The 25,484-nt window shown below is 37.8% G+C and overlaps 1 protein-coding gene across 5 annotated transcripts in view; it reads right to left on the bottom strand.

Annotated features, from left to right (window-relative positions):
- Positions 1-2,219: 2,219 nt before the first annotated feature.
- LOC126365762 (uncharacterized) overlaps positions 2,220-25,484 on the bottom strand; it is a 1,228,930-nt gene continuing 1,205,665 nt past the window's right edge. For 3 of the 5 annotated variants that reach the window (XM_050008264.1, XM_050008265.1, XM_050008267.1), the window contains 2 exons: positions 22,720-22,890; positions 2,221-6,156 (listed from right to left, as the gene is read on the bottom strand). In XM_050008264.1, the coding sequence (XP_049864221.1) occupies positions 6,122-6,156; positions 22,720-22,890 (206 nt within the window). In that variant the 3' untranslated portion in view covers positions 2,221-6,121. Of the gene's footprint in view, positions 6,157-22,719; positions 22,891-25,484 lie in introns of all 5 variants that reach the window. The other 2 variants (XM_050008261.1, XM_050008262.1) reach the window with 2 other exon arrangements.

Here is a 25,484-nt window from a genome sequence, read left to right as displayed (position 1 = left end):
CATTATCTCCAAAGCACAGGGAAGATGTTCAGTTTAAGCCTCCATGCATCTTGTTTCCACACTCATACATAATGTAGAATATTTTTCACTGAGGAATCCATTTCGTCACTTTGATAATACAGCAGGTTATTGCAAAGACACATACCATACCAGACTCTTCTTTTTCCAAGTGTATACTGCAGTTTTGGTTAATTATTTTAATTTTCCTTACATTTCTTGGGCTATTACATTTATTGACTGTTAATGACTCATCATACAGATCTTTCTTCAGTAGTTCGGTAGTGTGATATCCCGCATTGACACTGAAAATTTCAGAAGTAGAGCTATTTTCAGTAAGGTTTAGGCATATTTACTTGCTGTCACATTTTGAAAAGAACCAAATTTTCTGCTTCGGGTCTGTATTCACACAGTTAAGATTATGTACGGTCTGCATTTAAAGTATATGGTACCTTTTCTTGCACTCTTTTGGCAGGAGCATAGTTCTGAGTTCCAGTTTTCCACATTGTGCAAATATAATAGTGTGAGCATACATTAAGTCAGCCACTTTTTTATTTGTGTCCATCTTACCAGTTCCAATGACAACAGACATTATGTATCTTGAAATACACTTAGCATCACAATATATAGCAAATTTTATACATTTTGTTTACCATTACACTACCTGACTGTTTTGAATTTACTTACAGAGTTGACCAACTACGTACTCATGTGCACCACCATGTTTACATTCACCCCAGATCTTATATGAACTGATGACACAAAATATCTACTAAAGGAATCATAAATTCAGATACTTTGAGTTCCACTTAAGGAAATGCAAATGTATATGGAACAAAATTCTCTTCAACACAAAACATACATTTTCACGTACCATTCTGAAACTCCTCCAACATTAATATGATGGGCATTCTGTAAGTAATCCAACATATTTTTATTTCTAAAAACAGGTTTTATTCAGGATTCCAATACATAATATTATTCCCCAATTTTTTGGCTTAAAAGCTCTCTGTTCAATGTGATGGGCTTATGACACCTTACTGGGAGGGTCTGTATTGCACACATGGTACCACTGTACTGGTCAACATAAGAGTTAATATCTTGCTGCATCAATAACCTCACTATCAACCACATAATGCTTCCCATGGATGGCATCCTTTGTTGCACCAAACAGATGGCATCAGAAAGTGCGAGACCTAGACTGTAGGGTAGGTGCGGAGGAACAGTCCTATGAAGTTTTAGGAGCATTCTGTAGGATGAACAGACTAGTGTGAGGTCTTACATTGTCATGAAGAAGGAGCAGTTCATTTGTAATTTTTGTGACAACCTCAAATGATAGTGTCTTGCACATTCCAACACTACAGGAGTCACAGTTGTGTACACCTGGCTGGCAAGCGGGAGGTCAGACAGGTCCACTCAACTTTGTTGCTTGATGACAGATACTTCACCCAATGACTCACCATGCTTTTGCTCACTGCCAGGTCTCCGTTGACATTCTGCAAGTGATTGCAAATATCTATGATCCTCTGGTTTTCTGTAACAAGAAACTCAATGACTCTGTTTGGAATGTAGTTCCATTACAGATGCCATTTTGAAGGCTATATGTAGCACCAGCACCTGTCAAAACTTCATGAAACTATAGAGGCTGAAGTGAGAATATCAAACAAGAAATTCTGCACTTTTTCAACCAAAATTGGCTACAAAAGAAATGCGTTGCATTTCTTATTGAATTCCCCTCATAGTATCTTTCGATCAGAGAAGTCAAATTATGGTTTCACTTGAAAAATATGAACAGATGAATCACTGAGTTTTTAGTGATTTGTTTACCTGGAACTTATTAAAGGTAGGACGTTATCTCTGGTAGACCAGGACGTGGGAGCAAATTCATCCATGGTCTTACATCTCAGCATTTTCATAAAACAATTTAGGTGACCCACATAAAAACTAAATTAGGATGACTAATGGACATTTCAAGTGGGACAAAGAGCGCATTTGCCTATCAGTTTATTGATGTTAGCATTTTGACACTGCCAACTGAATAATCAAAATATTTAGAAACCAAATATTGTTGGTTCATCTTAGATACAATAATAAACAACAATAATAAGTTTCTGAGAAATTGTTGTAGATGTTTATCACACTGCTAGACTAAATTCTTCAAAATATTTTTACCTTTCTTATCAAGTCAAATCTTATCCATAATGCTTACATTTTCCCTGCACGCTACAGGAGCAAAACCCGAAATGTAGCTGTATGCAAACATTGTCTCAAATATCTTAATAATTATCTCACTTTATCAACAGGTGAAGTCACTACAGTTGACTGATATGTATTCCAATTTGTTCATTAGAAATGGAACTAAGGTTACAAACGACCCAGTCTCTATCTTTTGTTGCATTACCATCTTTTGTGACCCATAATGTTTGCTCCTTCTATAAAATTACAAATTCATCTGTAAAAGGATAAGCACATCACAAAAGGAAAAAGGTTGAAAATAATTTAAAGGATTTCCAATTATTTATTCACTAACAGCTGCACAGAATATCAGTCATGTACAGAGAAAATAGTTCTACAACCATTTCTCTGTCGAAGAATAATTAAGTTACACAGTACATCTTATATGACCATTATTTTTTGTTGCAATACAGTTATGAAGAAACAGGTTACAACATCCACAAAAAATCTTGTTATTAACTGTCCCACACAAATGTTTCCATTCAACATGACCTTCTATACTTTTAAAATATAGAGGCTGATATGGTTTTCATACAACTCCAACAAAGCTAATTCAACACAAAGTCAATTAAGTTATTCCACAGACAGAAGAGTGTCTTAAAAACTTGGAACAATTATTCTTAAAAAATGTACTATTTACATTTCTAACACAATAAGACAATAATTACACAAACAAAAGCAATAAAACGTTGTACAATGTCAATTTTGTTTCAAATGTTCAGCTGTGATCTGCTCTCTCTCTCTCTCTCTCACCTACTCTCTACTCTCTCTATCTCTCTCTCTCTCTCTCTCTCTCTCTCTCACACACACACACACACACACACACACACACACACACACACACACACACACACACACACACACACACTCTCTCTCTCTCTCTCTCTCTCTCTCTACTCACACATCAACAGATATTCCATTCTACAGATGGTTACAATCTTCCACAAGTTAAAAAAACGCAATCACACTAAATATTTGACATATTAAGAGATGAACTTGAAATATAATACTTTAATGCAGTCAGCTGTGATCCTTCATTTCATTCCTACTTTAAAACATCTATTTTTTGTTTTGAAACTGATTGTTCTTGTGACAGATTAAGACATACAGAGGAACAAACATTAAGGTGCACACAACATTCATACTTGGAATATAAACATGCAGTATTGCTGGAGGTCAGTAGGTAGAGAGCCCACGGCAAAGAGGGGCATAACTGTAGAACAGAGACATAGTTTCATAGCACCTTCAGAGTTCTGGTAGATAAATATTTAAAATGGATATTTACAAAAATTGAGACACATTTTTAAAAGTTCGGTTCACATGTACAATAGAAGAGGATATAGTATCATACAATAGAAGGAGAATAACATTCATCATCTTTCACAAATACAAAAAAGACAATACAAACATTGTGAAACATGGAATGGACTCACAAATGAAATACATCGATCATGATACATATGTACATCTCATATTTTACAGAATCACACTTATCTAAAGGTTCCAATGAAATGAAAAGCAAACAGGTAGGACTATCATAAATTACTAGTAACAATGCTGCACACCTTTCACTGCTCAGTTTACCACAACACAATATTAAGGCTATCAATACATGAATAGTTCATTTAAAATAAACACAGTTCTGGGACAATGTTATCAAAATAAGCCACTCTTTTTTTCTTATTTGTATAAAACAAAGTCAGATTGTCAATGTAGCATGGGGTAACACACAATATTTTTATGTTTCTTTTGGAATCTGATACACCATTTGCTTTTTAATCATCATTTCTGAGCCAAATGAAAACTCCTGTAAGTAGGGTGTCCATTAATTTCATCCATTTATTATATGAGGCATGGCTTGTTCAGTTTCATCAGTCATAACAGGTAATACAAGACAAAACATGTTGCCAATTGTTTCAAACATAATTCTTAAATACATATGTGTAGTTTTACTTGCTAAACTTGTAACACCTTCACTGAATGTAACAATTTACCCCTCTACTACTTCGACACTTGATATATCAATAGATGAGAAATGTTACATGGACTTATTGCACATTTTCCCACAGTTTGTAAACAAGCATATTTAAAATTGTATGTGAAGACAAACATGTGATGTGCACACATACATCACATTCCACAGTCACTATGACTTGGAAAAAAGAACATATAGAGTACAGTCACAGGTTTAAGACATCACAACTAATTTTAATTTGTATCTGATATTCTTATTGTTACATCAAATGAATGTTCACTTCATTAGTAGCAGAGTATCATTTTTAGACATCGAAAATTTATGGCGGATCCATGTACTATACTGAAAGGCAGTACTGTAATATTTCTTACAAAAACTCTGCATATTTTAGATAAACATCACATTATATGTCATTGTAACATTGTGAAATACATACCTCACACTAAAGATCATTCAATGTTATAGAACACATGCAGACTGAAAATTAAAGAGTCATATAGGACATGGTACATAAAAGAGATTGCCTACTATATAAAATTGTACTTTACAATTAAAATTTAATTACATACATCACTGAAATTTAATACTTGCATCCATTGTTACACGATACTATATTTACATGCCTTGTAAATTTACATGTCTTGTAAACCCTGTGAATATTTTGTTTCAAATACTCATTTGTGTAAAGCAGCAGATCTTTGCTTAGTTACAGCTGAACAGTTCTTTGATCACAATTTCATGTCACTGTTCAGGTAGTTACCTGAATATGGATAAAGTACCAGAGATGCATCATTTGAAAATTATAAAACACAAAATCATTAAACATCATCTTCAAAATCAAATCCACTACATCTATACAGCCTTCACATCTCAAAACAGACACAACATTTAATATCTATACACCAGAGCCCCTTTCATCTGTGGTCTTGTTTGAAGTTCATTTTATATGGAATGTTTCAACTGTTGAAATACAGAAAGATGTAGACACAGTGAAAGGCTCATTTTATATACATTGAGTATGAACTTTCTTTTTAAATTGACAATTTATTATTGTTGTCATCAGATGTTTCTTTAGTCTCTTTAAAACTATGTGATACTGTGAGAAGAGTAAGCGTATACAGTTGATTGAGTACAAAACCCTGTCTGCGCTCCTCCCCTGACTATACGCCGACACCAACAGTGAGTCCACAGGGGGCACTCGTGGCTATGACCGTCAGAAAAATGTACATCATGCTTACAATAATGACTTTCAACTGATCAAAAACGCTCTATATGATCCAGAATAATGAACAGAAATAAATAAATAAATAACATATTTATATGTTGTGACTTTTCAACTACACAATAACTCTGTCTCTACCTGTGTTGTTTCAAATAATATTTCTTCTAACTTGCTTGATCCCTCTGTATAAACTCCGGTGATGTATAAGCGTACAGTTGTGTTCTTAAAACACAATGCCTGTATTTGTTTGTGATATATAAAATAAACTTTATATAAGAGATATATATATATATATATCCAACATTACACAAAAATTCTTGAAATGCTAATTTAAGGGAAGTATGAAAAGCTGTCACAAAATTATATATCTGTTCATCTTTATCATTCAGTTACTTATATCATCACTCATACTCTGATTTAAATTTATAAAAAGATATTACTCTGGCCAGGAAGGCATACTCACACATGTGTAGTTGCAAAGTCTTTCCATTTGATCAAATACATCATTAAAAATCATTTATTATAGAAATATTTATTACACTTTTTTTCAGCACTATCACTCTCAATGAGGATGGAAGCTGTGTACACTTTTCTAGCTATTTTGTACCTGTAATAAAAATAATTCCTGATGTTGGGTCCAGAAGTAGACTGAAGGCTCACTTCAACCTGAGTTGGTATCATATTCTCACAATCTAGGAGAGACCAACTTCTGCACAGCTGCTGTCCCCTGGCAAAAAGAGGCCGGGAATAAATCATTTTGTTTAAGTTTGCAAATAAATATAAAGTTAAAAGTAGCACAAGTCTATTTTACAGTCACAGACTTATAAATAACCCACTCAGTTTTAGAGGTACACAAAAATTTTAAATGATTCACTTCAAATTGACAAAGGGATAGCCAATAAGACTTTTGTCAATAAAAATGCTGACAGCTTTCAAGTATCACTCAAACCACAACTTATATGATAGGATGTGAAACAGAATTTAAAATTTATTCTGTATTTCATGTATTACTTTGATATATGAGGAAATAACTGGATGAATACATAAACTGAATCATAATCTTTAATATGTAACTTCCAGTTTCCTAGCTTGTATGAAATGTTGAGGAAGCACTACAAAAATACTGTCGTAGAATATGTAAATGAATAAAATGAACATTAAATTTTATTTTAAGAAGCTGGGACACAGACATTCTCCAAACATCTGTTTGCAAAAAGCCTCACTATCAATGTCTTCTGAAGTAGATGCAGTTAAGCTGAAAAAAAATATTTTCAATAGATATTTCTTCCTACAAGGGATGTAATGAATAACTAACTGTCATTAACTATGACAGTGCAGAACAGGTCAAACAGAACAAATCTCAGACACAGAGTGCTGATGCATTATAACTAGGGGAGAAGGGCAGGACTGTTTAATTCCTTTTCCACCAGTATCAAATAGTTTTCATTGGCATTAAGGCTACAGAAAAAAAGTAAGCCTTGTGAGTGTAGCATAGTGAATAAAAAACTATGTATATATCCATCCTTGGACATACACTATTCCACTTCTTATTTTATTTTCCAATTATATATTTTACTTTGTACTAACAATCGTACACTGCCCAACAAAACAAAAGTAAAGCATGAAGCAGGGGAGGAGCAATGGAAATGAAACTTCATGGGTTGAGAGGGTACATGGTGATATTATTTCAGTGGTTGCTAAATCCAGTCAAATTTACGAAGAACTTGTCAGTTTGAGCCCACTTATCAGTATGACATTGCATGTCAGATGAGGAGTATACGTTCTGTGTTTCCAGCAGAGACAGTTCCTTTGTGGCATGAACAACAGGTGTATCATAGTGGGTGACTGAAATGATGTGGCAACTGAACATGTACTTCAAATATGAAGTATGTGTGACAGTGCAATTCTTGTGAGGGAAATGTCTTAAACTGCATACATTCACCATGAAATTGTAACAGTACATGGACCAAATGCAATGTTGCATCTAGCCATAGTGAAACGATGTGAACAATTTGAACGCGGCCACGAGATACAGGACATGCTGATTATCAAGTCCAGATCTTGCACAGCATGATTTTCATCTTTTCAGCAAATTTTATGGATGTCTGGGGAGGAAGAGATCTTTCAACTATGAGGACGTTCACAGAGAACTTTGTGAATGGCTCTTTGACTGAACTGAACTGAACAACAGGCAGTGTGGCAACATCCAAGGACTGCAGTGCCATAACATAGTCAGCACTTCACATCGATACCACAAAAGTTAACAATGTCTTGCTGCATTCTGCAACAACGAATAGGAGGTGCTGTCCCTCCCAGCTCTGCAGTGCCACCACTTGGATGATGATATACAGCCAAGCAGAGGAAGGTTCACACAGTTTGATATCAGTGAATAAGACAACAGAATCATCTTAGATAGGACATCAGTGTATATTACATCTTGTGCTGCCCTTTAACTGTGAACATTATGTTGATATACTTCAAGTGAAGATTCTTGTTAATTGCCTGTATCCAGAAATACTTTAACATTCAGAGATAGTTGTAAATAGTCAGAACATCCCTGTGGAAATGTATTATACAGAGTAGAAGTTAGTCTACATCTCTCTCTTGTAATAAAGTGAACGAGTATTTTACATGTTCTAGTATCCAATCATTGTCCTCTTGGAGCAAGTAAACAACACATCATTGTACTGATGATCATATTTTTGTCACATACAATTTATTATCGATGAGATTTAATGACTTGCTTGCCTGCTGCATGGTTTTTGTGTGCACATACCTGACTGCCTAGTGTTGCCAGCTTTCTGTTTTAGAATTTATGTATCTTACCTAGCATTTCATCATGCCTGAGCTGCCACAGGAAACGTCTCTAACCAAAATTGTTCAGTTCCAGGTGCTGCAGGTTTGAACACCTGCTGCTCAGTGTACAAATGACATCACTACTCAACTGCAAAGCAGCTCTGCTATGGGTTGCCACATCTAAATTTCATCCATACCATTGTCAGGAAGAAGAACGGTCAGAATATCGAGTGCAATTGTAAGCCTGTTTGGCTACAGTACAGTGCAGTGCTTATTTTTTGTTAATGATGGGACCCAGTGTTTACAGCCTGTGTGTAAAGTTATGTCCAGATACTAGACCCGAACCAGTCAAGTGCGATGATCTTGCTGAGTTGCTCGAAAAACATTTTGATAATCAGGTCTATGTTGCAGCAGCAAGGTTTATATTTTTTTGTCTCAAGCAATAAAAACCACACATTGCCCAACTCAGGGCTAACCAAGACATTGTAACTTTAACTGTTCTTGTGGTATCAGTTATAGAGATTTCATGTTACATGACTCAAAGTCATACAGAATGTCTCAAATGCACACATTTGCTCTGCATTTCTAAAACTATCTGATCCTGATTTACAAACAGTTGGGGAATCTCAAACAATTGTGGACTCAACAGAGACTGATTTTGAGGCTCAATGTGTTTCATTGCTCAATGTGCACAAGACATTAATTCCAAAGTATATGACAGCTTTAAAGTGATTAAACACAGGGCTCATACAAACAGTAAGCATAGAAGTAAAAACCTTCAGTCTTGTGATACATCATGTGTGTTGCAAAATTCTCTCAGGAAGTCTTGTCCACAGTGCTTTTTGAATTACACCTGGAAAACTTGTCTTCACTGTGATGCAACATGCTACCACAGTGGAAGGCAGTCACATTCAGACAGTGTATTAACATGGCACTTTAGGCTCAGCAACCAACTACCACTAGGTAAACACATAGCTGCAGCTAAGCTATCAACACATGCAAAAGGTTTCACTGAAGCCATTCACTGTAGCACCAGCCAAACCTCACACTCTCCACATCATAGAAATCTTCCAATACCATAAGTAGGCATGTGAACAAACTTTTTGTTCACTTATAAGTGGAACAAATGACAATTAAAATACAGCTGGACACTGATGCTTCTGTTTCCATGATTAATAAACTACCCCAACAGAAATAATGTCCATCATAAAATGTTTAAAATCAAAAACATCTAGTGGGTATGATGAAATATCAACAAAGTTAATTAAAGAATGTGATTCTGAGTTAAGTAACATATTAAGCTATCTGTGTAACCAGTCGTTTATCAGTGGAATATTTCCTGAATGGCTGAAATATGCTGAAGTTAAGCCACTGTTTAAGAAGGGAGATAAAGAAATAGCATCAAATTTCCGTCCAATTTGAGAAGGCTATCTACACTTACAGTGAAAATGTGCTTAATTCATTACACAAAAAATTGCAGGCAACTAGTATATTTTGTGATCTGTCAAAGGCATTTGACTGTGTAAATCACAATATCCTTTTAAGTAAATTAGAATATTATAGTGTAACAGGAAATGCTGCAAAATGGTTCAAATCTTACATCTCTGGCAGGAAACAAAGGGTGTTATTAGGAAAGAGACATGTATCAAGCTAATCAAAATATCCACGGGTGTACTGCCGGTCTATAGTGTCCAACAGGCACAATATTTCGGCGATCAAACATGTCGCCATCATCAGGTGAACTGACGGACTGAGCTCCTGTGAACATGTTTGATCGCAGAAATATTGTGCCCGTTGGACACTATAGACCGGCAGTACACCCATGGATATTTTGATTATCAAATACGCCGGGAGAAACTCAAGAATCACATGTATCAAGCTATCAGGTATCATCCAACTGGGAACTACTTACATGTGGGGTCCCACAAGGTTCCATTTTGGGGGCCCTTACTTTTTCTTGTGTATATCAATGATCTTTCATCAGTAACATTACCAGATGCCAACTTCATTTTGTTTGCCGATTATACAAACTTTGCAACAAATAGCAAATCAAGTGTAGTATTAAAAAGGATCAGCCAATAAAATGAATGTGGACATTAATCACTGGTTCCTAGCCAATTCCTTGTCACTAAACTTTGAAAAACAACATACAGTTCAGTACTTGTAAGGGGTGTACCACAAGTATATGTCTAACATACGATGACAAGAAGATAGAGGAAGTGGACAGTGTTAAATTCTTGGGATTACAGCTTCATAATAAATTCAACTGGGAGGAGCACACCACAGAACTGCTGAAGCGTCTTAACAAATCTCTGTTTGCAATGTGAATTTTGTCAGACATAGGGGATATAAAAATGAAAAAGCTGGCATACTATGCTTACTTTCATTCCATAATGTCATATGGGATTATTCTTTGGGGGTAATTCATCAAGCCAAGCTAAAGTTTTCTGGGAACAAAAAGGTGCAGTAAGAGTTATATGTGGTGTGAACTCAAGAACATCCTGCAGAAGCCTGTTTAGGGAACTTGGGATACTAACTACTGCTTCACAATATATTTATTCCTTAATGAAATTTGTCATTAAAATTATATCACTTTTTCAAACCAACAGCGCGATTCATGGAATCAATACTAGAAATAAGAATAATCTTCACAAGAATTTAAAAGTCACTTGGTCTTGTACAAAAAGGTGTGCATTATTCAGGAACACAAATTTTCAATAACTTGCCAGCAGCCATAAAAAGCTTAACAACCAATGAAATTCAGTTTAAGAGAAGCCTAAAGGACTTATTGGTGGCCAACTCCTTCTACTCCATTGATGAGTTTCTCAGTAAAACCAACTGATTTTTATATTTCTGGTCAGGTGACTACAGGGTTATAAACACAAAATCAAATAGGGGTAATGCAGGAGTAGGTTTAATAATGAATAGAAAAATAGGAATGCGGGTAAGCTACTACAAACAGCATAGTGAACGCATTATTGAGGCCAAGATAGATACGAAGCCCACACCTACTACAGTAGTACAAGTTTATATGCCAACTAGCTCTGCAGATGACGAAGAAATTGAAGAAATGTATGATCAAATAAAAGAAATTATTCAGATAGTGAAGGGTGACGAAAATTTAATAGTCATGGGTGACTGGAATTCGGTAGTAGGGAAAGGGAGAGAAGGAAACGTAGTAGGTGAATATGGACTGGGGCAAAGAAATGAAAGAGGAAGCCACCTGGTAGAATTTTCCACAGAGCACAACTTAATCATAGCTAACACTTGGTTTCAGAATCATAAAAGAAGGTTATATACATGGAAAAAGCCTGGAGATACTGACAGGATTCAGATAGATTTTATAATGGTACGACAGAGATTTAGGAACTAGGTTTTAAATTGTAAGACATTTCCAGGGGCAGATGTGGACTCTGACCACAATCTGTTGGTTATGACCTGTAGATTAAAACTGAAGAAACTGCAAAAAGGTGGGAATTTAAGGAGATGGGACCTGGATAAACTGAAAGAACCAGAAGTTGTACAGAGTTTCAGGGAGAGCATAAGGGAACAATTGACAGGAATGGGGGAAAGAAATACTGTAGAAGAAGAATGGGTAGCTTTGAGGGATGAAGTAGTGAAGGCAGCAGAGGATCAAGTAGGTAAAAAGATGAGGGCTAGTAGAAATCATTGGGTAACAGAAGAAATATTGAATTTAATTGATGAAAGGAGAAAATATAAAAATGCAGTAAATGAAGCAGGCAAAAAGGAATACAAACGTCTCAAAAATGACACTGACAGGAAGTGCAAAATGGCTAAGCAGAGATGGCTAGAGGACAAATGTAAGGATGTGGAGGCTTATCTCACTAGGGGTAAGACAGATACTGCCTACAGGAAAATTAAAGAGACCTTTGGAGAGAAGAGAACCACGTGTATGAATATTAAGAGCTCAGATGGAAACCCAGTTCTAACCAAAGAAGGGAAAGCAGAAAGGTGGAAGGAGTATATAGAGGGTCTATACAAGGGCGATGCACTTAAGGACAATATTATGGAAATGGAAGAGGATGTAGATGAATATGAAATGGGAGATACGATACTGGGTGAAGAGTTTGCCAGAGCACTGAAAGACCTGAGTTGAAACAAGGCCCCTGGAGTAGACAACATTCCACTGGAACTACTGACAACCTTGGGAGAGCCAGTCCTGACAAAACTCTACCATCTGGTGACCAAGATGTATGAGACAGGCGAAATACCCTCAGACTTCAAGAAGAATATAATAATTCCAATACCAAAGAAAGCAGGTGTTGACAGATGTGAAAATTACCTAACTATCAGTTTAATAAGTCACAGCTGCAAAATACTAACGCGAGTTCTTTACAGACAAATGGAAAAACTAGTAGAAGCCGACCTCGGGGAAGATCAGTTTGGATTCCGTAGAAATGTTGGAAGACGTGAGGCAATACTGACCCTATGACTTACCTTAGAAGCTAGATTAAGGAAGGGCAAACCTACGTTTCTAGCATTTGTAGACTTAGAGAAAGATTTTGACAATGTTGACTGGAATACTCTCTTTCAAATTCTGAAGGTGGCAGGGGTAAAATACAGGGAGCGAAAGGCTATTTACAATTTGTACAGAAACCACATGGCAGTTATGAGAGTCGAGGGACATTACAGGGAAGCAGTGGTTGGGAAGGGACTGAGACAGGGCTGTAGTCTATCCCCGATGTTATTCAATCTGTATATTGAGCAAGCAGTGAAGGAAACAAAAGAAAAATTTGGAGTAGGTATTAAGGTCCATGGAGAAGAAATAAAAACTTTGAGGTTCGCCGATGACATCGTAGTTCTGGTTCTGTCAGAGACAACAAAAGACTTGGAAGAGCAGTTGAATGGAATGGACAGTGTCTTGAGAGGAGTATATAAGATGAACATCAACAAAAGCAAAACGAGGATAATGGAATGTAGTCGAATTAAGTCGGGTGATGCTGAGGGAATTAGATTAGGAAGTGAGACACTTAAAGTAGTAAAGGAGTTTTGCTATTTGGGGAGCAAAATAACTGATGATGGTCGAAGTAGAGGAAATACAAAATGTAGACTAGCAATGGCAAGAAAAGCGTTTCTGAAGAAGAGAAGTTTGTTAACATCAAGTATAGATTTAAGTGTCAGGAAATTATTTCTGAAAGTATTTGTATGGAGTGTAGCCATGTATGGAAGTGAAACATGGACGATAACTAGTTTGGACAAGAAGAGAATAGAAGCATTCGAAATGTGGTGCTACAGAAGAATGCTGAAGATTAGATTGGTAGATCGCACAACTAATGAGGAAGTATTGAATAGGATTGGAGAGAAGAGAAGTTTGTGGCACAACTTGACCAGAAGAAGGGATCGGTTGGTAGGACATGTTCTGAGGCATCAAGGGATCTCCAATTTAGTATTGGAGGGCAGCGTGGAGGGTAAAAATCGTAGAGGGAGACCAAGAGATGACTACACTAAGCAGATTCAGAAGGATGTAGGTTGCAGTAGGTACTGGGAGATGAAGAAGCTTGCACAGGATACAGTAGCATGGAGAGCTGCATCAAACCAGTCTCAGGACTGAAGACCACAACAACAACAACAACAATCTAACTTCTGCACAATTTCAGTGCAGTAATGTGTTCATTGTAAATAAGTATTATAGTAGTTGTATTACATGTTTATAACTTTATAAATAAATAAAAAAACTTTTTTATTTTAAATTCAGTGCATTAGTATTTGTAAAATGACTCTTTTCATATAGTGTTCATTAAAAAATGACGATCATTCCGCTTGGGACCTGTGGAATGGTACATTAGCTTATTTGTTTTAGTTGTAAATATTTGTCATGTGTTGTTGTTTTTCTGACATGTTCCACATCCTGGAGGACCTCCTCACTACGGATCAATTGGAATGAAAGTAAATCTAATCTAATCTAATCTAATCTAATCTAATCTAATCTAATCAAGACATACGGCAGACTCAGTAGCCCACCATTACAGCAGCTCTGTTTTGTCTGCCTATAATGGACAAGGAATTCTAGTCCTCAGTATGTGTAGTTTGCCAGCAACTTCTTGTGGAGTGCCAATCTGTGTTCTGTTTCATATACTTAATTCCCCCCACCCCCACCCCAACCCACAACACCCCCCCCCCCCCCCCCACCCTCCAATGAACCATGGACCTTGCCGTTGGTGGGGAGGCTTACGTGCCTCAGCAATACAGATAGCCGTACCATAGGTGCAACCGCAACGGAGGGGTATCTGTTGAGAGGCCAGACAAACGCGTGGTTCCTGAAGAGGGGCAGCAGCCTTTTCAGTAGTTGCAGGGGCAACAGTCTGGATTATTGACTGATCTGGCCTTGTAACACTAACCAAAACGGCCTTGCTGTGCTGGTACTGTGAACGGTTGAAAGCAAGGGGAAATTACAGCCGTAATTTTTCCTGAGGGCATGCAGATTTACTGTATGGTTAATGATGATGGAGTCCTCTTGGGTAAAATATTCCGTAGGTAAAATAGTCCCCCCATTTGGATCTCCTCCCGTTATCAGGAGAAAGAAAACTGACATTCTACAGATCGGAGCGTGGAATGTCAGATCCCTTAATCGGGCAGGTAGGATAGAAAATTTAAAAAGGGAAATGGATAGGTTAAAGTTATATATAGTGGGAATTAGTGAAGTTCGATGGCAGGAGGAATAAGACTTTTGGTCGGGCGAATACAGGGTTATAAATACAAATTCAAATAGGGGTAATGCAGGAGTAGGTTTAATAATGAATAAAAAAAATAGGAATGCAGGTAAGCTACTACAAACAGCATAGTGAATGCATTATTGTGGCCAAGATAGACACGAAGCCCACACCTACTACGATAGTACAAGTTTATATGCCAACTAGCTCTGCAGATGACAAAGAAGTTGAAGAAATGTATGATGAAATAAAAGAAATTATTCAGCTAGTGAAGGGAGACGAAAATTTAATAGTAATGGGTGACTGGAATTCGGCATTAGGAAAAGGGAGAGAAGGAAACGTAGTAGGTGAATATGGATTGGGGGTAAAAAATGAAAGAGGAAGGAGCCTGGTAGAATTTTGCACAGAGCACAACTGAATCATAGCTAACACTTGTAAACTTAGAGAAAGCAGTGGTTGGGAAGGGAGTGAGACAGGGCTGTAGTCTATCCCCGATGTTATTCAATCTGTATACTGAGCAAGCAGTGAAGTAAACAACAGAAAAATTCGGAGTAGGTATTAAAATCCATGGAGAAGAAATAAAAACTTTTAGGTTTGCCGATGACATTGTAATTCTGTCAGAGACAGTATAGGACTTGGAAGAGCAGTTGAACGGAATGGATAGTGTCTTCAAAGGAGGGTATAAGACGGACATCAATAATAGCAAAACGAAGATAACGGAATGTAGTCAAATAAAGTCGGATGATGCTGAGGGTATTAGATTAGGAAATGAGACACTTAAAGTAGTAAAGGAGTTTTGCTATTTGGGGAGCAAAATAACTGATGATGGTCGAACTAGAGAGGATATAAAATGTAGACTGGCAATGGGAAGGAAAGCGTTTCTGAAGAAGAAAAATTTCTTAACATCGAGTATAGATTTGTGTGTCAGGAAGTCATTTTTGAAAGTATTTGTATGGAACGTAGTTATGTATGGAAGTGAAACACAGACAAGAAGAGAATAGAAGCTTTCAAAATGTGGTGCTACAGAAGAATGCGTAGATCACATAACTAATGGAGAGGTGTTGAATAAGATTGGGGAGAAGAGAAGTTTGTGGCACAACTTGACTAGAAGAAGGGATCAGTGGGTAGGACATGTTCTGACGCAGCAAGGGATCACCAATTTAGTATTGGAGGGCAGCGTGGAGGGTAAAAATCGTAGAGGGAGATCAAGAGATGAATACACCAAGCAGATTCAGAAGGATGTAGGTTGCAGTAAGTACTGGGAGATGAAGAAGCTTGCACAGGATAGAGTAGCATGGAGAGCTGCATCAAACCAGTCTCAGGACTGAAGACCACAACAACAACAACAACAACAACAACTTAATTCTCAAAAGAGTGGAAATATTTTTGTGTTAGACTTATTAGATTTATTCAACCTGTGCAGACAAGACAGTGTTTTTCAAACCAGTGTTTCAGTGCCTCACTCTAATGTTTCTGATTTGTGTAGTAAGTACAAGGAATTGTCTGAACCATGTTTATGTGGGGCCAGTGACTTTTAAGTGCACATTATAGTGAAAGGCAATGCACAGTTGATTTTTTCACACAGGGTCTGTCTGTCTCCCATGTAACATCTAAACAAGTTGCTCAAAAACTGCACAGATGGAAAGATAATGGCATTATAACAAAGCATTCAGGTTGTTTATGTCTGTGTGCCTTCTTTGATGCATTCCTTTAATTCAACCTATTATGGATCCCAACCACTCAATTCATACTCAACAATAGGTCACACTGGGGTCCTGTATGTTATGTCTTTTACAGATGAACCACACTTTCCTAGAATTCTCCCAATAAATCAAAGTTGACTATTAACCTTCCTTACCACAATCCTCACATGCCCATTCCTTTTCATATTGTTTTGTAACTTATGCCCAGATAATTTAATGTGACTGTGTTAAGCATGACACTGCTAATTCTGTATCCAAACATTATGGGTCTGTTTTTCCTACTCATCTGCATTAAATTAGATTTTTCTACATTTTGAGCTTGCTACCATTCATCACACAAATAAGGAATTTTGTCCGAGTGTTCTTGTATCATACTACAGTTGTTCAACTTCAAAACCGTACCATACACGACAACACCATCAGCAAACAAGTGCAGATTACTGCCCACCATGTCCACCAAATCATTTATGTACATAGAAAATAACAGCAGTCCTATTGCACTTCTCTGGGGCACTCCTGATGATATCCATGTCTCTGATGAGCATTGACCAATGAGGACAACATGGTGAGTTGTATCACAATTGTCTAACTAGACAATTGTAGTCACAAGTTGTACACTTGCTGATCATGTAACACACTTAGACTGTTTGTTTAAAGTTCTTTTTCTGGCTGGCCTAAAGTCCAACAAAGAAAAGTGCTCCTTCTTACAAGGAGAACTGGACTACTTAGGTCACATAATTAATGCACTGGGTATTAATGCTACTACATTGCACTTGTCTGCGTAAACCGTCATGGGGAAGCTCACCTATTATATCAAATTTATTCCTAATACTGCACAAATTAGTGCACTGCTCAACTGGCTGTGCTGGGAAAACATTCCTTGTATTTGGTCCAAAGAGTGCCAGAACTTAGTTCAGCAATCGAAGGATACAAGGACACTTTGTTAAGCCATCATTATTTGATTCATTTTGACCCAGCTAAGCCTGTCATGTTAGATGTGAATGCACCTTCTTATGGGACCAAAGCAGTGCTCTCCCAGGAAACTGGTTCTTCTGGTACACCTCTTGCTTCTGCCTTGAAAACTGTGAACAATGCACTGTGTAACTACATTCAGCTTGAAAAAGAGGCACTTGCCATTATCTGGGGTCTTATGAAGTTCCACCGATGTTTGTGTAGTCAGATGTGCTGTTTGCTGACAGATCTTTGGCCTTTGACATCCTATTTGAAGCATGTCCCAACTCAGATGGTGCAAAAATTGCAACCTTGAGCTCAGATATTGTCTAATTATCAGTATTAATTGTTGTTAACTGCCCAACATTCAAATGCTGACTTCTTGTCTTGGTTATCGGCCAGTACCAACACAGTGTTTGATTCATCTGAGGATTAATGTTTTCAGATTGCTTCTCAGGATTTTAAATTTCTCAATTTTCAGCTTGTTGCCACAGCAACTGCTTCTGATGCAGCTTTGCAGGATGTTTAGCAAAATGTGTGCAACGGGTGGCCACACAGATTAAAAGACATTCCCCAACCCATGGCATGTTGCTACTTTTCATTTCGTCGTGAGTTATCCACATGATCAGGTGTTCTGTTGTTGCATATGGAGAATGGTGATGTGTGTATTGCGATTCCTCACTCCCTACAGCAGGAAGTTTTGTCTTTGTAGCAGTAAGGTCATTTTGATGTTCACACAAAGCAACCTGCTAGACATCATGGGCTGCAGGAAATAAGCTTCGAGATGAAGAAAGTGACATCTGATTGCAAAGTTTGTGCAGAACATCAATCAGCTTGCTGCAATGCTTTTCTCAGTGGCCACATCCATCCTGACTGTGACAATGCATTCATATTGATTTTGCGGGTCCACTCTGGAAGACGTGATTGTTGGTGGAGGTAGACACTTAAAGTAAGTTTCCTTTTGTTATCCCCATGTCACCCACCCTACTGCAAGCGCTATATCAGCTTTATCTTCTATTTTTTGTCCTGAAGGTCTTCCAGAGGGCACTGTCTTAGACAGTGGACTATAGTTCACATCCAACTGTTTTGTGCCGCCAATAGCTTATACCGTGTGACCAATACAGCTTTTCACCTGCAGTCTAACAGTGAAGTCGAACAGTTCATTTGAATGTTCAAAAATTACATGGAGAATCTACATTTCTCCTACATATGGGTGCAGGCACTGAAAAATTTTCTGTCCTCTTACTGCTCTTTGCCACGTGACAGCAACTTGCCAATATAATTGTCACACACTTACGGAACACCATACTCTCCTACATCTCCTGTGGCCACCAAAGAAATAATCATTCTGCCAGGTCAGCCAAAGTTTTGCCTGCAAGTTGAAGTCTTCTACAAAGTATTCAGGGAAAGAAACAGTGTTGGGAACGTGGAGTCACTACCAAAGCAATCGCTAGTCTTCTTACGTCTTCGAAGGTTCCGCTGTGCTGCAGCAGTGTGACCTAAACTAGGTGTGGTGCACTTCTTCTGAGTATATCGGTGATTCTGCCACAAAATGTTTGTCCACAGACCTAGCTTGAAGTTAGGGTCTACATCTGCTGTCGCTTCCATCTCTCTGTGGTTCACGGCCAGCGCACTCCACTGTGGTGCCCACGGAGATTGAGATTCTGCCACTGCCACTGATGACAGCGCCTGTCCAGTTGCCAAAACGGATGTGCATTTACCACTGGAAGGTTATCACACTGGTCCAAAAGATTCCTTTGTCATGCTCCAGACAACGGCATTTGCATCTTTGGATGCTGGTGTGCACCCTATGACTGACTTTTTTGCCCAGTGTTCCCTATCACTCTCAAGGTGGATACTCGGGTGTGGGCAGGGAGGCACCCTCCCTGCCTCCTCATCTGATCTGCATTCAGTCCTCCGCCCAATGTCTTCTCTTGCATCTGCGCTATGCAACAATGGTGCAGAGGTCTGAGGGTGTGAAATGTTACATCATCCAAATGTTGCTGAACCTCGCGTTTTGATACCACAGAAGTGAAATATGTCTTGCTGAATTCTGAAATGATGAATGGGAGGCACTAAAGAAGCCACTCTCCCAGTTCCACAGGACCACTGCACGGAAGGTGATACACTGTTGAGCAGAGAAAGGCTCGTGTAGATTATGATCAATAATTAAGACAGCAGCACTGTCTTAGATAGGGCACCACTGTGTGTTATGTCTTAAGCTGAACATCAATTGTGAACATTATGTCTGTGTACTTCAAGATAATAATCTTGTTAATTGTCTGTATCCAGTGATACTTTAATATTCAGAGACAATTGTAAACTGTAAATACTCAGCTCATTCCTATGGAAAGGATTACACAATGGCAAGTAAATCTTCATACCTATCTACTTGAGTACAGTATAGTATTGTGATGCTTAACACATTTATGTCCATTAAATATCTAGGCAATGCGTTACAAAGCAATATGAAATGGGGTGAGCATGTAAGGACTGCGGTAGGGAAGGCAAGTGGTCGACTTTGGTTTATCGGGAGAGTTTTAGTAAAGTATTGGGAAAATTTTAGTTAAGTGTGGCTCATATGTAAAGGAGACGGCATATAGGACACTAGTGTGATCCACTGTTGAGTACTGTTCAAGTGTTTGGGAACCACACCAGGTCAGCTTACAGGAAGACACTGAAGCAATTCAGAGGCTGGTTGCTAGATTTATTACTGGTAGGTTCAAATAATATGCAAGCAAGTATTATGGACATGCTTCAGGAACTCAAATGGAAATCACTGGAGGGAAGACAATGCTCTTTTTCGAGAAGCACTGTTGAGGAAATTTAGAAAACCGGCATTTGGGGCTGACTATATACAACTATTCTGTTTATGAAAATTTACTTTTCACATAAGCAGCATGATGATAAGATTACAGAAATAAGGCTCATACCAAGGCATATACACAGTTGTTTTTGCCTCACTCTATTTATGATTGGTACAAAAAAGGAAGTGACTAGCAGTGGTAAGGGTATCCTCTCCCACGCACGACATGGTGGCTTGCAGGATACATATGTAGATATAGATGTAGATGTAGGTATCTTGTAACGAAGTGAACTAATATTTTACATGTTCTAGTTTCCACCCAGTCTGCTCTCAGAGCAAGAGTGAAGAACTCAACAGTGTACTGATGCTGTATTTTTGTCGGGTGCAACAGGTAGAACATTCCAGTTGTTGTTTACAGAGACTTGGTGACTATGTTGAAAAGTGTCTCATGTATCTGTGTCATTTTAAAGGAAAATGCAGCCTTCAGTAAAAGTTACTTGGCCTGCCATAATAATTGTGTAACAGAACTTTTCGAAGGCCCCTCATAAATGTTGATATAGCCCGTGAAGCCTGTCTCCTATTCACGGTTTTTTGGTCAAAGATGAGTTCCATCACTGTGTGACCGCTCTTGATTGTAGTTTCTATTATACCCAATATAGTGAGTAAAATATTCAAGATTAGTCACTAAGGATGTTGTTGTATACATGAAAGTACTATCATTAGATAACTGTGGAGCAGTTCATAATTAGCTGTATGTAAAGAGAATCTTGTTTACAGCAACTGTTAATGTGCCTGTACAAGAAATGTTAGACAAGCAAAAGTCCAATAGCACAACATTGATTACTAGTGATGCTAAATTCCATAGCATAGCATACAGCACTAGTGATAATGCCCTGTGCTGTGTACACTTTCATACCAATTAAATATTTGTGATCAATGTTCACAAAGGGGAAGCAGCTGTTGAAGGGTAAATAGAAAACTTGGATTCATTGAGGGAATTTTGGAAAAATGCTATACACTATTCAAAGAAAGTCAGCATATGAAGGTAATTTTATTGGTCTGTTTACTTTCCCTCCTATGTTGTAAGCTTGTCAATGCTTACAAGAATGGTCCAATAATGTGATAGTAGCTGTCACATTTCATTTTTTACCAACAAAGCAAGTTTTCAAGGCAGGGAACAGATGACTGCAACTTTGTTGTCTGAAGCATTGTTCTCATAAAGGGTCCTTCCTAGTGTGCTAGATAATCTTCATGGTTTCTTATTTTCAAATGATTTAATAGTGAATTCTGGTAGGGGCCAGTTATTGCTCTTCCTTTCCAGGATAATCTAACATTATTACAACCTAGGAACACTTTAAATCAGTATTCATTACATTCTATCCACCAAAAAATCTTCTTTGTCATTGGTGAGCTTCCTTAAGCCTTGTATACATGACTTTTATTTTTTTCTGGCACTGATGTTTGTGTTAATAAGTCCATGTTAGCAGTCTGCGTGAAAGTTCAGTGGTACACAATACAAATAGGGCTTCCTGATGTTCATTTGTCGCTACCCCCTTCCACTTTATGTGTTTTCAATATCACCTCACACACATTTTTTTTTTGAATCTTCCATTATCCATTACTGTATCATGAACTGTAACACTAATTTCTTATGTGCTGGTTTTCTTTCTCTCTACATCACATACCACACTAACCATATATTATGATTGCCAACAAATAACTATAAACCATAGCTGTTTGAAAATTCCAACAAAAGTAATACAAGAACAGTATATTGCAGCAGTGATACAATATTTGTGTGAGCTATTTTTGAGTTCCACTTAATTCTTTGGAATTAACATTAGAATGTAAATGAAGAGGTTTAAGTGATTTGGACATGTGCTGGTAGTGTTTGCAATTGGCTGTTGTAGATATAATACGGTTATAGTTACATACAAAAACACACACATAAAGAGCCTTTTTCTTATATTCTTTATATGAAATGGCATACCCTCACTAAGTACCCTAGAACTATTTGCAGAGTAATTTTGTAAGCACGGTTATAAATGTAAATAGTTAATGTCTACAAAGAACAGCGTTTTTCTCAACATTTTCAAGTGACCTTTCCCTCCTCCTCTCAACAACTTAGCTTTCACTTTTATAACTTATCTTCATGATTTGCGAGGAAAAAACACAATAAGATTTAGTAACATCCACAGAATAGACAGAATGAACACTGCCAGAAAACTAAGAAGAAAATGAACTGCAAAACTGTAGAGTAGGGGGAAGTAAAAGAAAAACAGAAAATACATTATAAACTAAAATAATTATACAACTGCGTATTTCTGTCCAAAAAGTCCATAAATGATAGCTGTTTATCTCACCTGACAGCACCCCTGGAAGTGACCCTCTCCGTTGTCCTGTGTTTGGTGCAGATGTACCAAACATCTCTGGCCCACCTGAACTTCGCCGTCGCAGCATTTTCTTCCTTGTGCGCCACCGTCCTGTTCCTGCTGTATCTGGTACATCTGTTCCATTGGATCTCAGTATATTTTCTGTAAATAATTGAAGATATGCAGTAGTATATGTGCATTGTAAAGTAATGTGTGATTGACACTTTCAGTATACTTTATATAACAATAGCTGACAAATTCGACATTGCCTGGGTATTCATTTTATAAGTCTTTATTAGAAACGAAAACAAAAACTGAACTGTGTTTTATGTAACACTAGCTGACAAATCCAGTATTGCCTGGGTATTTGTTTTACAAGTTTCTATTAGAAACAAAAACAAAATTGAACTGTGTTTGCAGTGAAGTATTGAAAAATTTCAATTACAAATATTTGTGAAATTGCCCATACAGTCATATAAAGATGTATGCGTAATGTAATAATGAGTAAGCACAGTATCCAGATTAAGAAACATGATCCAAGACAGTTTCTATATGCTGGATGCAGCTGATTCACATTTGCACTTTTGCAAACACCTCTATGACAACATCTCTTCATTACCACTATAGACAGCTATTGTTTTCGCCTACAGCCATTTTCACTTCACAGCTGAAAGCTGTAAAAGGTGCTGCCAGATGTCAAGGATTACCAGCTGCAACATAATCGTGAATATGAACAGTGATCCAATACTGTCAAATGCTTTTTATACCGGTCTTTGATTGTCAAAGGAATTGATATTGTGATCAAAGTCTGGAATAAAAAACATTTGTCACAGATTAGGCTGACTCCACTGTACAAATGTCTTAGTAGTGAAGAATAAATGTATTAAAACTGCACGTATGATGTGACATTTTTCTATGTATATCAGTATCTATGACATCGTATCTGTTGATCTGTATTTTGTACAATGATAAACTTGTGTAGGTACATTCAGAAGCATTTATGGATGCAGCCAGCTAAGTATGTTGTGAATAGAGTGGGTATCAAAGAAGCAATAAATTTAATCATCATTCCTGATGCGGCAGACTTTTACAGACCTCAGTGTGTATGATGTCACATCTCCTAAACTATGGGTGGTACCATGATATACTTATGTGGGAGCATTTAGCGGCATATGTGGATACAGCCTGTGAAATTTACTGTAAATACAAATAGCAGCACATTTAAACATCATGCATGATGCATCAGTTTCTTAGGCATCTCATTGTTTATGACATCATATCTCTTGAACTATGGTAGGTACATGGTTCTTGTCCCTACAGCAATTGTTGCTTGACACTAAGGGGTATTTGTACCAAGTTTGGTTGAAATCAATCCAATGGTTTAAGAAAACAAGTGGAAAAACAAACATGCAAGCATGCACACCACACACACACACACACACACACACACACACACACACACACACACACACACACACACATTTTTATAACACACATGGATGAAAGAATATCAAAATCAAAAACTTTATTATGTATCATGTAAACCAAGCTGTACAAAGTGGTTCATGGAATGACACATGGACATCAGAAGAAAAGAAAAGGAAAGAGGAAGAAAGACTGCATATGGCAGAGTGAGAGGGGAAAGGGGGCCACGAGTTCATTTTTTTTATCAGGTACCATGGCATTATATGAACCAAAGCTTTTCCTCTTTCGTTGAGTATAGTGGTCTCTCTAAGCATGTTGTCTCTTCTTCTTGCATACCAGCGGTACAGGGGCCATCTCTATCTGTTGTTGCTGTCCTGCCTCTCCCTCGGGAAACAGCATGTGTACAGGTTTCACTCAGTCTATGGAGACAGTTTGCTGCTTTCCGTGGAACTCTATCTTCTTCATGTGGCTGTCTGTTACCAAACCCTTTTATCGCACAGAGTAAGGCAGTTGCAAGGGTGGTCGTATTGCATCTGTCTGTAACCACAGATGGGAACAGTGTCCCAGGTCGTTGTGTAGAAACTGGGTGCCCTCTCCATGGTGAGAACCAGGTGCCAGACATTGTTTGGAAATGTCTTCTTGCACTTGCTGTAGAATAAAGGGCATGTCTCTCACCATTGCTTCCAATGGCGCAGGAAAAAATGCTGCTTCCCCGTAAACCAACTCTACTGTGGAAGTGCCTAAATCTGGTTTGCAAGTGGTTTGTAACCCCAACACCACCACTGGTATGGCTAAAGTCCAGCTCTTGGAATCGCACACCAATGCAGCTTTCAAGGTCCTATGCCACACTATTACTTTCAGAAATGTAGGCTGTCTTGAGGTGATGCTGGAATTCACATGACTTTGCCAGCTCTAAAAATAAAGTCAATTCATATCGGTGGCCTGGTCTGAGATCACACAAAGGGGGCAACCGAAATGAGCAATCCAAGTTGCCAAAAACATGCCTATGTCTTCATCGATATGTCAGCATATGACACTGTTTCTACCCACTGCATGAATGGGTCAACAGCAGTAAACTAATAACAGTACCCTTCTGAGGATGACAGTGGTTCTATGATGTCTAGGTGAATGTGTGTGAACTGCTCTGTAGATGTTGGAATGGTGGAAACTCTCCTATTGGTTTGTGCATAAGCCATCTGATCTCGAATTTTTAGCATGCAATGCACATTTCTGCCCATCTATGGCAATCTTTCTTAATGCTTGGCACACAAAATGGTCCATCAGCAATTTTATAGTACTGTTCACACTGGAGTGCGCCAGCTGTATATTCT

The sequence above is a fragment of the Schistocerca gregaria genome, chromosome 4 (genome assembly GCF_023897955.1).
Source record: "Schistocerca gregaria isolate iqSchGreg1 chromosome 4, iqSchGreg1.2, whole genome shotgun sequence".
NCBI lineage: Eukaryota > Metazoa > Arthropoda > Insecta > Orthoptera > Acrididae > Schistocerca > Schistocerca gregaria.
The sequence above is the reverse complement of the archived record's forward strand: the minus strand, read 5'-3'. Positions and strand labels throughout refer to the sequence as shown.